The 13,205-nt window shown below is 42.0% G+C and overlaps 1 protein-coding gene across 1 annotated transcript; it reads left to right on the top strand.

Moving 5' to 3' along the window:
• The first annotated feature begins 10,507 nt into the window (after positions 1 to 10,507).
• On the top strand, positions 10,508 to 12,271 carry LOC146578002 (ladderlectin-like). The gene is made up of 6 exons (XM_085257022.1): positions 10,508 to 10,583; positions 10,681 to 10,731; positions 10,965 to 11,074; positions 11,179 to 11,313; positions 11,593 to 11,704; positions 11,996 to 12,271. The coding sequence occupies exons 1-6, from the start codon at positions 10,508 to 10,510 to the stop codon at positions 12,064 to 12,066; spliced, it is 555 nt and encodes a 184-aa protein (XP_085113148.1). The 3' UTR covers positions 12,067 to 12,271.
• The last annotated feature ends 934 nt before the right edge of the window (positions 12,272 to 13,205 follow it).

Raw genomic sequence — 13,205 nt, 5'->3', positions numbered from 1 at the left:
TATGGATCCAGTGTGACTGTGATGAGTCCTGATGAAGTGAACAGAGTGAAGATTTGTGTAGAAGCAGGAAGTGTGATCAGCTGCACTCACCACTGTTGCTGAGAGGAACCTGATGGACTCCAGTGAATCTTCTTTTAGAGACAAACAGGACTCGACTGCAGCTCTGCTGCTGCTCTCTCACACTTTCACTTCTGCAAAATGACGTTGGGCTTCTTGTTTTTCAGCTGTTGCTCCGCCTCTTCCTGCCTCTCCCTTTACAGGAATCAGCCGGTCTGTACTCAGTGACTGTGTGCAGCGGGTGGGAGGAGTGAGGAGTGGTGTGTGGGTTCACACAGTAATGACGGCCTCAGGTGATCAGGAGAAACTACCTGGATTTCCTTTTTCGCCTCGTGCACGAGAACATCACCAAATAAACTCCAGACAGTTTTTAATATTTCACTGTTCAAGAGCAAAAAGACTGACGGACTGTGTTTAAGGCCACCTCACAAATGTCACACATGAAATATTCAGTGTTTATTTGCTGGTTTGTTGGCAGCAGCTCCTTAAAGTCTGTCACACATCTGTTTGACCGTCTCCAGTTAATCTGAGACACCAGTTAATCTGCAACAGCAGCATCAGGCGGCTCAGCTGATCTCTGGTGTGTAGCTGCTGTGCTGCGGTCCCATTCCTCAGTGAAAGCAACAGCAGAACAAAAACTCTCTCGATCCACATGTTTGAAAAGAAAGCTTTTAAACAGATGAACACACTCAGTAAAGGACAAAGAAAGAAGTAAGAAAAAATTAGAGTAAAGAGTAAAAGCAGGAGCGACTGAAACAGGCTGCATGCTAGCTGACGCATGCTAGCTGACGCATGAGCACTAGAACTGTTCAACTTCATTGTTATGATTTTAGCACTGAGTTACATGAAATCCTGCATCAAAAAGAACAACACAGCGATCACAGACATGTTTCTGCCAACAAACCAACATTAACCCAGAAAAGCCTCTAAAACAACCTGCTGTGGTTTGGAGTAGAGATTCCTGAATTTACCAGGTGCACCTGAAGGCAGCACAATTTAAACCGTAAATAATGATGTAGGTGCGCAAATCCTTTTCAAGCGTCACAGCATCAAATGAGCCGGCTTATGTTTGTTGCACTTCTACACCAAGTTTTACGCTCGCGTTTCTTCGTTGCTGATTTTTGTTCCACAAACCAAAAGAACAAAGATTCAACCTTTAATATATTTTCATGTGTGTTTCCAGCACTGTGACATATCACACACACACATGCTGAGTGTGTCACTGATAAAGCTGTGACACAGCAGCTCACTCAGTCCAGTCCAGGTAACAGACTCACCTGTTAGCAGCAGCTCTGCCCTCACAGAGCTCAGCTGCTTATTTCAGTCAGCAGGAAACATTAATATTATGGACTACAGCCGTCTGTCAGGGCCGTTCAAGGACACAACGTCACACACAGGTTTAAAGTGTTAGACTCATGAATACCCACAACGTTCGATGCACATTTCTCTTTAACAGGAGCAAACGGCCTGATCAGATAATATAAGAACTCATAAAAGCTCATTTATGTAAATCTCTGCTTGGACCAGTGAAACAGTCTCACACTGATTAAACACCATCACTACTTCAGTAATGACAGAGGGGCGTAGGCGTGCTCGTGGGATAGCTTCCTCCAGCTGTGGAAACCAGATGTGGAAGCAGACTCCCTGATGTTGCAGTCCAACACCAGTGTGAGCAGAGAGGACTCAGCTGCTGGGCGGAGCTTATCTTCCTGTCCTGTTCAAATCCAGCATGAAACTCTTCTTATGTTCCCTCTTCAGTCTGATCCTGTCTAACAAACATCACTGTTCACCTCCTCCTCCCTCTGTGACTCCTTCATGTCCACTTTACTCCTCAGTAAGTCTCCACAGCTCCAAGCCAGCTCTGCATTCAGAGTTAGTCCACGTTCTCACCTCCATCTTCAACCTTTCCTCAGCCAGAGTGTTGTGTCTGTGCTTCCACAGGCCCCGCTGGTTTACAAACTTGTTCCTGTTAACGGAAACAAGACGAACAGCTTTTACTTGCTAGCAAGGGAGGACCGCTCGGTGTGTCAGGAAAGCACTGAATCCACCCACAGACGACCTTTTACTGAACACAGTTACAGTACACACAAGCACCACCCATTGTAACCCCCCTATGGTCAACAAACATAAGGCCCTATGTGTGTGTGTGTGTTTGGGGTGCGTTTGTGTGACCTCCTGCCCACAAAGGATGATAAAGCAGGAAGCTTACTAAGCAGCAAACAGAGCCCTCACATAGATGTGCCTATAAGAAAACACTGCAGCCTCCCCACCAACAAACTGGCTGGAGAGGTGGTCAGAGACAAAGGAACGTCTTTGATCAGGCTGCTTGAACCAAGACTTACAAATTTAAGTAACACAATGACAACATTTAACAATTTGACTCCCACACAGAGCACTATCCCCACATGCTTCAAGACCACGACCATCATGCCCCTCCCCAAGAAAAGCCCAGCCACTAAACGCCTACAGACCAGTCGCACTGACTCCCATCATTGCAAAGTGCTTTGAGAGAGTGGTGCTGGCCTACATCCAGAGCAACATCCCAGACACTCTGGACCCCCTGCAGTCTGCCTACCGGCCCAATAGGTCCACGTCAGACGCCATCGCTGCTGCCCCTCACTACTCCCTCTCCCACCTGGAAAACAAAGACCTCAGGGTGCTTTTTGTTGATTATAGCTCCGCCTTCAATACAGTCATCCCTCACAAACTCATTCCCAAGATCCTCAGCAGCTTCTACAGCTGCACTGTGGAGAGCACACTGACCAGCTGCATCACTGCATGGTACGGCAGCACTACTGCTATGGACCAAACGCCTGCAGAGAAGATGATCAGGACCCCGCTGCCCTCTGCATCCACCATCGCAGAGTCCAGAGGAGAGCTGCCTCCATCCTCAAAGACCCCACATCCCCCCAACACGGCTGTTCACACTTCTACCCTCAGCACGAAGGTTCAGAAGTTCAAAATCCAGAACATCCAGACTCAACAACTCCTTCTTCCCACTGCTGTCAGACTCTTGGACAGCTGACCTGTTTTAACAGTAATGTTTGCACATCAGGTCATCTTTCATATCAAGCTCACAGCTCCTTTGCACATACATCTACCTCACACTTACATTTAGTCTCCACTCATTTATTCATAGTATTTGTATTTTATCTTGTTCTATTTGTATTTATTAGCCTGCATCTGTGTGTGGACAGCACAGAGATCCACATCTGAAACCATCAACAGTCACATGTAGATCTGCTTCATCTTCAGCTCTGTTTCGTTTTTGTCTGATCTTCTCTGAAGCTTCCTGACAGTCAGCAGCTTTGACCTTTGACCCACATGAAGCTAACATGTGACACAGAGTCAGGACGCTCCTTGGAGATCCATCAGCACAGCAGAAACACGCTCGGGGTCATCATCTTTATAAACTTCCTGTGGATCCTACAGTCTAAGATCCAGAACTGTCACTAGGATGGTTCAGTCATTTCTCATCAGCTACAATTAGAACTCAGAGCTGAGCAAATATAATCAATCACATGCTGTAGAAACATAGAAGTTTCTATCCTTCAGAAAACATCTGACAAAAAGATCTAAAAGCAACACTTGTTGTTCTCTAAATGTTTGGCCACAGCTGTAGAAAACACTGTGAGTGTTGGTCAGTAATTACATTTAATTTAATTTCTCTTTGTGCAGGTGAACACTGTCCAATCTTCTATCTAAATGACTGCTTTGTCTTTAAAAAGGTGAAGAGTCTGAGGCCGGTGACCTTTCCCCGAGTACATCCTCACAGCGGCTCACAGGACCAGGCCTCACTCCTGTCCTGCCAGAGGAGAAGCTTCAGACATCTGTTCAGTGGAGTATTAGTAACACAGAAAACTAAAGAGGACGTGTTACTTTCATCTTTATTTATTTTATACATTTGTCATTGTTAGACATGAGGTTCACTGAAATCATTAGTTTTGTCAGATTTCTCTCCCTCTTCCATGTGACTGTGTCAGCTCGTCAGCATCTGTTTGGGACGAGAATGCACCAGGAAGTAATGAAAAGTACCATTAAAAGCAGGAGAGGTTCTTATATTACAGAAGAAGAGATTATTGTAAAAAACTATCTCAATGCCATCAATGATTTAGGAACCTGAGAGAGGACTTGGTAAAATAAGACGTTCTTATAACTTCACCCTGTGACGGGCCAAGCTGCGACTCTCAGAGATGGTGATGTAGGTACAGAGCATGTGAGAGTGCGGTCCAGGAAATGTCTCTTCTAAAACTAGATGAAGGCACAAGGGGATCAATGTCAAGGTGTAGAGATTCAACATCTTCATCCTTCAGTGGAGACTCCAAAACACCTGGGTGGGTATCATGACAGACAACAGAGAACAAATCCACGTTGAGACTTGGGAGGAAGGAGTGCTGGGCACAGAAGAGATGAAGAGTATCTGAGATGATGAGAAATCCATCTTCCTCCAAGCTGTGAGTACATCATAGTAAATGTGTCACACCTGTCCAAACCTCCCTCCACAGACGCTCAATTCTACATTTGAAAAATACAGAAACGTTGTCAAAGGTCAGTCGCAGACTGACAAAGAACAGCCAACAGCAATTCAGCTGGAGCCAGTCATGATGAAACAACAATAATGACAGTTTGATCTGAAGAGCTTCAGCACCTCTGGTTGTGCTTTTCCCACTAAGAACGCTTCCACATCCTCTCACAGTGAACATCACCTCAGCAGGCTCTGGACCACATGAGATTTTGAAATAAGTATTCAAACAACAGGACACACAAAAACTATTCAGATACCAGACTGACACACTTACAGCACTGAACAAATCCTGATGAGTCCATGTTTAAAAATCACGAGACTAACTTCAGAATAGATTTAACGGAGCTTTGCTCACATGAAGGCAAAGGGAGCAAATCCAAATCTTCTGATCCAGCCAGAAAAAACTCAAGTGCAGTGCTGTCGTTGCATTAATGTTTGGGAAGCAACCATCCTCTCCTCAGACACAAGAGACCCTTTAAGACCAGCCTCGCAAAAGCAGTCACACTGAATGAGAAAGGAGTGGACAAGAGCTTTAAAAGGATGGCTGGAGGTCCACAGTGTTGAATTTGGTGGGTGGGTTGCACTTCCACTCCTCTAGTCAGAGCTGTATTTCAAACACACACACACGCACACGCACACACACACACACACGCACACACACACACACACACACACGCACACACACACACGCACACACACACACACGCACACGCACACACACACACACACACACACACGCACACACACACACACACACACACGCACACACACACACGCACACACACACACACACACACGCACACACGCACACACACACACACACACACACACACACACACACACACACACACACACACACACACACACACACACACGCACACACACACACTTTGAATATTTGGCCATGTTTAATGTAGCAGATTCCCAGATAATAAATATGACACAACCCCAAAATGAATTATTAATATTTACTTCAGTATATCGACGTACCAACTACAGAAATGAAAAATACTTTATCACCTGGAAGAACTGAGTCACAGCCACAGCTTTACTTCTGTGTGGAGAACAAAGCGTCTTCATCAGAAGGTGGCAGCAGAGGTCTCTAATCTGAATCTCCTCTTTAACTGATGGTCTCTCTTTGAAGTTTAAACCTGATGTTGAAAGAACAGTTTACACTGAACTGTCACAGTTAGTCTGAGGAATTAAATCTGCATACCTACTGACTACTTGTGGGATAAAGCAACAGAAATGAAGACTGGAAATAAAACGAGACGTTTCAGTCACACAGCAGAGCACTCAGCTGTTAGTTAATGTGATGACATCGAGCTGTGTTTGTTCAATAGGAGTTGGTAGCAGATGTAGAGGTGGTTCTTTAACTGATACGGTGGCTTTGAAAACGTTCTCATATCCCAGCACACAGAGTAAATCATGTATTATTATGTGAAGTGGCGATAAAACTGAATTAAAAATTGAAAAGTGCTGTAGTTGTGTTTATCTCCTGCATCTCGGTCACTTCTAATGACACATAAATCAATGTTCAGAAGTCCTTGCTGTGTGTGAGACACTGACAGATGAAGCTCTTCTTCTCTTCGTGTCTTTGATCAACTACTTTTGTTTTGATTGTCATGATCACCGTCGCTCTCACTGTCTGTGTGCGAGGAAATCTGGATCCTGTTCTTATATGAATGATGCTAATCTCCATCTGTCGTTATCATAATCTGTGATCATCCCAGCACTGAAACAAGCTAACAGTTCACCTGTAACTCAGTTTGTAATCCACATGTCTGAACTACAGATGAACGTGATCGGCTCAGACGCTACTTGTCTGCATTTTTATTCTCTCCTTTCTTCTGCAGCTTAAGGACTGAAGCAGTGTGTGCATTACACCAGAGATTTGGATTTTCTTCTGCTTTTAATAAGCCTGAACTAACAGAATGCTTTCTACTCTATTTTGCTTGTAACTGTAGGTTTTTATATGAAATAAAACCATTTAAGCACAAACATCATAAATGATCTAAACATCAGATATTATCTGAGGAGTACCAGCCAGACAGAGTCAGGCTCACCTTAATGCACAACTTGGGAGAGAATTTTAAAACGTTGACACACTGATCATCAGACACCTTCACGAGACAGTGAGTAATATATCAAGCTTGAGTATGAGCACGCAAATATCTGTGGAGATTCTTTTCTGAGGGCGGGTTACACCGAAGGACGGCTTTGTCACTCCCTCCTTGACAAAGCAGTCAGAGATGTGCGTATAGTGCTTATCACTGCTAATCAAGCCAGTAAAGTAAGATGTTCTTGCAGCGTTTAGTCAGTTGAACAAGGTTAATAAGGTCTTTTTCCACATCTGTTCAGCTTTCCTACAGAATATAATCCTGCATCCAAGAGGAAGGATTGACGGTTTGAAATAAGCTGTATTTTAAGGGGCTACACAATGGAGAGCTAATCGACATGTATTATTAAAACAATTGAGGTTACCACAGATTTTTGAAAACGTGGATGTTTAAATAAGGCAGAGAGATTAGAATATAAGTGCAGAATTCAGATATAGCTTCTGAACTTTAGAATGAATTATGTAGTTTTCATTTTGTGGAGTATGTCTTACTCGGCTTGTTTACACTCTGCCTGAGCACTCACACCACTTTATACAACACGCCTCATTAATGGCACAAGCTTTAAGTGCTTTCTATCCCACACTCACACTGCAGTGGGCTGTGGAGAACAACCTGGGGTCAGCATCTTGCCCGAGGATATTTGGCATGCAGACTGATAGATGTGCTCCCTTCTGAACCACAGCCACACTATGAGATCACATCCTTCTAATTACAAGGATTATGTTTCTTCCCTCAGGAGTTGGGATGATGGGCAGTGAGTACGACTGAACATAGAGATGGGAGGAGCTGAGGAAAGCATGAAAAGCTCTGAGACAGAATGATTGGCTGTTTATTATTTGACTCAATGGCATGTAAATCAATTCATAATCCTGCTAATGTGTGTTTCTTTCAGAATCTCTGGTTGCTATGCTGTCTCACAATTAAAATGAATCCACAGTTCATTTCTTTTCAAACTCAGTCTTTTTATCTTTCATGTTGTTTTTACGTTGTTCTAGTGCAACACTCAGGCTGTAGTTTCCAGTTCCTGTGTATTATCTGCACACATGGTTTCTGACAACAAAGCTGACTTTGACTTGGAACATGTCGTGTCAGCAAAAGCTCTGGATAATGTTTCAGTGAGTCCTGTTCTCCAGACAAGAGATGCTATTTGGCAATAATAGCAATAATTTTCCACATGGAAAATCTTTCTATACAACTTTGTTTTGCAGCAAATAGAGCTTCACTTCTATGTGTAGAACACAAACACTCATGTTCTCTTGTCCTCTTATACTCTGTTCAGGTCTGTTGAAAATAATGTCCCATTGGAAAAGCTTGTTAGTTTAGGCCTTTATAGATTCTGATGATCTCTGAGCAGCAGCAGAAGGAAATAAACCTCCAACAGAACGAACTCTGGGAAATTCAGTCATCTTTTCACAGGTGGGGATGAGGTGAGAGAAACAAAGAGCTTTTAGAAATAACAGTCAACAAACACATTATTGGGATGAAGTCCTTTCAGCCTCTGTGCGACACACAGACAACCTCCCACAGACACACACAGACAGACTGTAGACAGATGAAACGAACATATATTGATGAACTCAGGATGACCTACTAGCCTTGTGTACATGTGAGAGCTTCAGATATATAGAATTACTGAAGGCTGTTGTTGAGTGTTAGTAAAAGGCGTACATGTGACAGGCGTGTACTCTCTGACGTGAAATGTTTCTGAGGCCAAGGTAAGGCCAAGCTGGGCAGCCAAGACCAAGAAATGGACCAAACACACCAGAATTGTTATATGTAGCAACGAGCAGCACTTTGCATGTTGAAGGACACGTGTATCAGCAGGGGTGGCTTACCCAAGAACACGAGCCACTCTTCTGTGGTCCTCGTGTGGTTCTGGGCACACCGCTCCTCCTGGCTGCCTGACCCACGTCTTCTCCTTTCACCTTGAATCATGTTCGCTGAAGCCAGAACTTTTCTATGTCTCACAAAAAAACAAGTCATCTGTTCAACAGCCTTTATGTTTATCAGTAGGCTGGCTTTATTGTGCTCATTAATGCTGCAATAAGGACATAGTTAAAGCCTTGTATTCTTACTTGTATTGTTCCAACAATCGTGCTAGGTCAGGGGTGTCAAACTCAATCGCACAGGGGGCCAAAGGTCAAGGCACACTTTAGGTCTCGGGCCACACAAGATAAACATTTATTGAACACTAAAACAATGTTTTTAAACATATATATGAATTAAAAAAAGACAGGAATATTATTAAATAAACTTCAAAAAATAAACTTTAAATATTTTGCTCTCCATAAAAATATATCCTGTCAAAATTACACAAGTTAGAAATATGAACATGCTGCCAGAAACCCAGAAAAATAAATGAGAGCAAACAAGGTTGGAGCCGCATGTAGACGAGCTGGGCGCTGCTGCAGGAGTGCAGCTAATAAACTGTGCGGGCCAGTCAGTGTCTTTCCCTGAGTGCATCATTACACTGCAGCTGCATCTGCACAGGTGCAGCTCAGCAAAGTGCGCTGACTTGGTTCAACATTACTGCAACAGGGAAAGTGAGGCAGGCTGCACTGGTGCATTAGTGACAGCTTCACTGCGTCACACCATGATGGGATAGATGGTCTCATAGGGTCAGAAAAGTTGGATTTGATGGGCTTTCGCCTGCAGTGTGAACGTAGCCTAAGACTACTAAATGAAAACACGTGGCTCAGTAGCACAAAAGACCACTAAAGCTAGGAAACACTTATTTCAAAAGCTTGTGCTTTACTAACTATAAGAAGCTAACATTTTTAATAGCTCACCTGAGTGCCTGCATCATGCACACTGGCTGTGTCTTCAACACTGTAGCCCACACCATTTACTGCATGTCACTGACTGGTAATCTGAAAGTGTGTGTGTTGTCCAACTGAACCATATCCTTTTGGTTTTTTATTTGGCAATATTGAGTTTGAAAATCATCAAGATGACATTTGTCATAATCTGGAGGTACTTAATGAACCGCAGACGCACAAAGATGCTTCTGTCGCCGTTTCACAGAGGTTTTTGGTTTCCAAGCAGTTTTCAGCCGAGTCCTCTGGGCTGCTGTTAAAGCTCCATGCTTGAGTTAAGACTTGGGTTTTGTGTTCTTCTACAAAAAGGTTTGAGAGACCATTTTATTTCCTTTTCTTTTCTTTCTTTGCACACTTGAAATGTATATAGTTGGTGTACTAATAGATCATCTAATGACTTTTATTTTACATGGAAGTCATTCTAAACTGTCCTTTTCTGTCTCATTTTCCAATTGGCTGTTCACCAAAAAGTTCTTTTCAGGTTGCTCCTCAATTTCAGGGGTGTCCCCAGTCATTACTGGGAAGAACAAAGGAACACACTGTTGGCATGTTTTATTTCATCTAGTGTGGATAATGATGAGTAAAAGACAGCTACCTTCACCATGCAAAACAACAGTGTGACACAAAGATGAGGTTATGTATCTCTGTGTTGACCATCAGTCAATATGACAAATTAAACAGCAGTGACATTTTATCTGGGTGGAGGTAAAAACCATTGTTATAAAGCGAAATGCCAGCAAGCATGGAGCTAAAATAAATAACAGTGTATTTTAGTCTGTTTGTTCTTGGTTTTGAGTGAAGGTACAGAAACAGTATATAAGTGCTGGTGTTCGGTTCAGCACCTGCACACTTGAAGGCTGAAGTTACAAGCTGACACTGATAACAGGGAAGATAAGGTATTATATCAAATGCTTGCTGGGAAGTGTCAGATTATTGTCTATCTTTTCTTTCATAAACGACCTACTTTGAATTTTCTGATTTGTACAGAGATGCTAAACATCACCATGAAGCTGCTGACTGTGTCTACACTTCTCTGTGCAATGGTGGCTCTGGGCACTGCTGCTGGTGAGTATTCCAGTATACTGAGCATCATCTATACATCTTATGCATGAATATATTAAACTGAAAATTATAATGAAAATCAACATTTGCTGTTGTCTAGCACTTCCAGATGAAGTGGCCAGTAATGGGACAGAGGCATCAATTTCAGCAGGTCAGTGGACTTTTCAGGTTTGAAACCAAAACTAATCACATTTTTATCATCAGTACATCAGCTTTCCTACGTCAGCTTTCATAAATTTGTTTTCATGTGTGATGGACAAGTACATTTATAGCTTAAAAAAGTTCATCTTTAACACTCAGATAAAAACACATTTTTCATGAATTTTTATTTTAAAAACTTTTCCGACACAGTAAAGTAGCTCAATATTCTTTGATTGTCTTCAGCAGAACATCATGTTGAGAAGAGAGCAGCATCTTGTCCAAGCGGCTGGACTCAGTATGGGAATCGATGCTTTCTCTACGATAACCGTCAAATGACTTGGGCTCAGGCGCAGGTAAAAGCAGTGATGTGAATTTATCATTTATCCTTTGTGCAATCTTAACTCTTTCTGTTTACGTTGTCATTTCTATAAACTCAGTCTGTTGATTTCCATTGTAGCGAATCTGCCAGTCCTTGAATGCAAACCTGGCATCTGTAAACAGCAACGACGAGTACCAGTTCATTCGAGCCGTCATATCTAGTGCCTCTCGTGAAAGTGGACTAACATGGGTTGGTGGCTCAGATGGTCAACAGGTATATCACTTATCATTATTCAGAGGACCCTCCCCCATTAGCAAGCACGTGGTGACAGTGGGGAAGAAAAACAATTTTTAACAGGAAGAAACCTGAGGCAGAACCAGGCTCAGGGATTAGTTCCCACCTGCAGTAGATATGGAGGTCTTTAAGATGGGATCTGATTATTCAAGACTTTAAAATTCCTTCTTCATATTATTGTATCTACATGCACATTTAGAACTTGGAACTGTAGCTTATTTGTGAACATATTCTTGCCTACGTTTTTCTGTTTTCTAGGAGAATTACTGGTTTTGGATTGATGGAACCTATTTCACATTTACGCAGTGGTGTCAGGGAGAACCTAACAACGTTGGGGGAAACGAGCATTGCTTAATGGTGAATTTTTCAGGTAAACCTAAAAGCACAATGTAAGAGCACTATAAATGTTAAAGAAAAAAGGAAACAATACCCAGAATCCCCCAAATAATCTTTATGCATTTAATGTGACAAACAGTGATGAGTGAAAAAATGTCAGCAGTACATTTTTCCATCATATTAATTATTTACATAGTGTTTTGATGCAATGCTAAACACATGTATGTGTCAGGTGCTGTTGTTATACAGAACAACATATTTAGATCAGTGATCATTTCTCCATGTGATTGTGATTTCAGTTCATGCTGATTTTGTGTACTTACAGGAAGCAAGTGTTGGAATGATGGGAGATGTGACAGCCAATACCCATTTATTTGTGTCAGGGCCATCTGCTGATTCCTGGGCTCTCGTGAAGGCGTGGCCTACCTGACGACAGAGCAAATCCTCTAATATATCACAATAAGAATCTGGTTCTGATTTGATTTACTTCTTTTCTTTTACTGTAATGCTGCATAAGGAATGAAGCGACAAGTGACATAAACTGGAGTTGCTCTTTTAACAGGAGCAGACTGCATGTGTACTTGAAAGAATGCGTTTAGCAAAACGTTGTTTCCCAGAATGAATTGTTGTTTCTCATCTTCTTCATCATTAAAATCTTAAGCATTGAATCAAAATGGTCTGTGCATTTAAATGCTTCATGCTTATCAGTGTGCTCTTAAATATCACATACATCCACACTGTAAAATCTTACTAGTTCTCTGAGCTTAAAAAACGTATGCAAACGCATTGCCTAGAAAACAAAGAGACACTAACAACGCTTGATGACTAAATTAGGACGACTTAATCATTGTGAGTACAAAGTACTACAGATGACTTCATTTTTCCTGAGTGAGCAATACTAATTATTTATCCACTGAAAAAGATTTGAAATCTAACAAAATAAAAATATATATAAATTTTGTGTTAGCTTACTATTTTAAATTTTGCTAATGTTTTATCATCCTTGAACTTGAGATTTATAGTAGAACACTTAAACACTATAAGTATGGCTAAAAAATAACTATCAGCATTTCTTCTAATGCAGTTAAACTCAGTCCAACGGTGATTTTCAAATGCAAGAAATGTCACGGCGGGGTGCGCCGATGTGTGTGGAAACAGGACCCAAAAGCAGATGATGACGAGGAATTGTAATGATTAACAGAAAGGTGAACCTTTAATGCGATGACGGCAGGGAAATGAACCAAGAGACCAAAAACAAACAGGCAAAACACTAAGAAACAAAATACTAAATGGTACTGAGACCAAAACCTAAACTATGACTGTGGTGGAAAAAATAATAAACAAAGACCATGACTAAGACTAATAATACATAACAGATGAAAACTAGAACTATGACTGAGGTGAGGTAAACAGGCTAAGACCATGACTAAAACTGTGACCCTGGTGAGATAAACAGACGAACCGACAATGGCATGAAGAAAACAAAAGGCTTAAATACAGACATGAGGTGATCAGGGGAAGTGGGGACACATGGG

The sequence above is a fragment of the Mchenga conophoros genome, linkage group LG3, assembly GCF_057382185.1.
Source record: "Mchenga conophoros isolate Kocher_MC1m ecotype Shallow Benthic linkage group LG3, M_conophoros_male_GT1.1, whole genome shotgun sequence".
Taxonomy (NCBI): Eukaryota; Metazoa; Chordata; class Actinopteri; order Cichliformes; family Cichlidae; genus Mchenga; species Mchenga conophoros.
This window is presented reverse-complemented; position numbering and strand designations above follow the sequence as displayed.

Excerpts from the sequence above, each read along its gene's own strand:
- LOC146578002 (XM_085257022.1), top strand. The coding sequence starts at position 10,508 with ATGCTAAACATCACCATGAAGCTGCTGACTGTGTCTACACTTCTCTGT. Across the intron at positions 11,075-11,178 it reads TGACTTGGGCTCAGGCGCAG|CGAATCTGCCAGTCCTTGAA; the intron begins GTAAAAGCAGTG and ends TTTCCATTGTAG. Across the intron at positions 11,314-11,592 it reads GTGGCTCAGATGGTCAACAG|GAGAATTACTGGTTTTGGAT; the intron begins GTATATCACTTA and ends TCTGTTTTCTAG.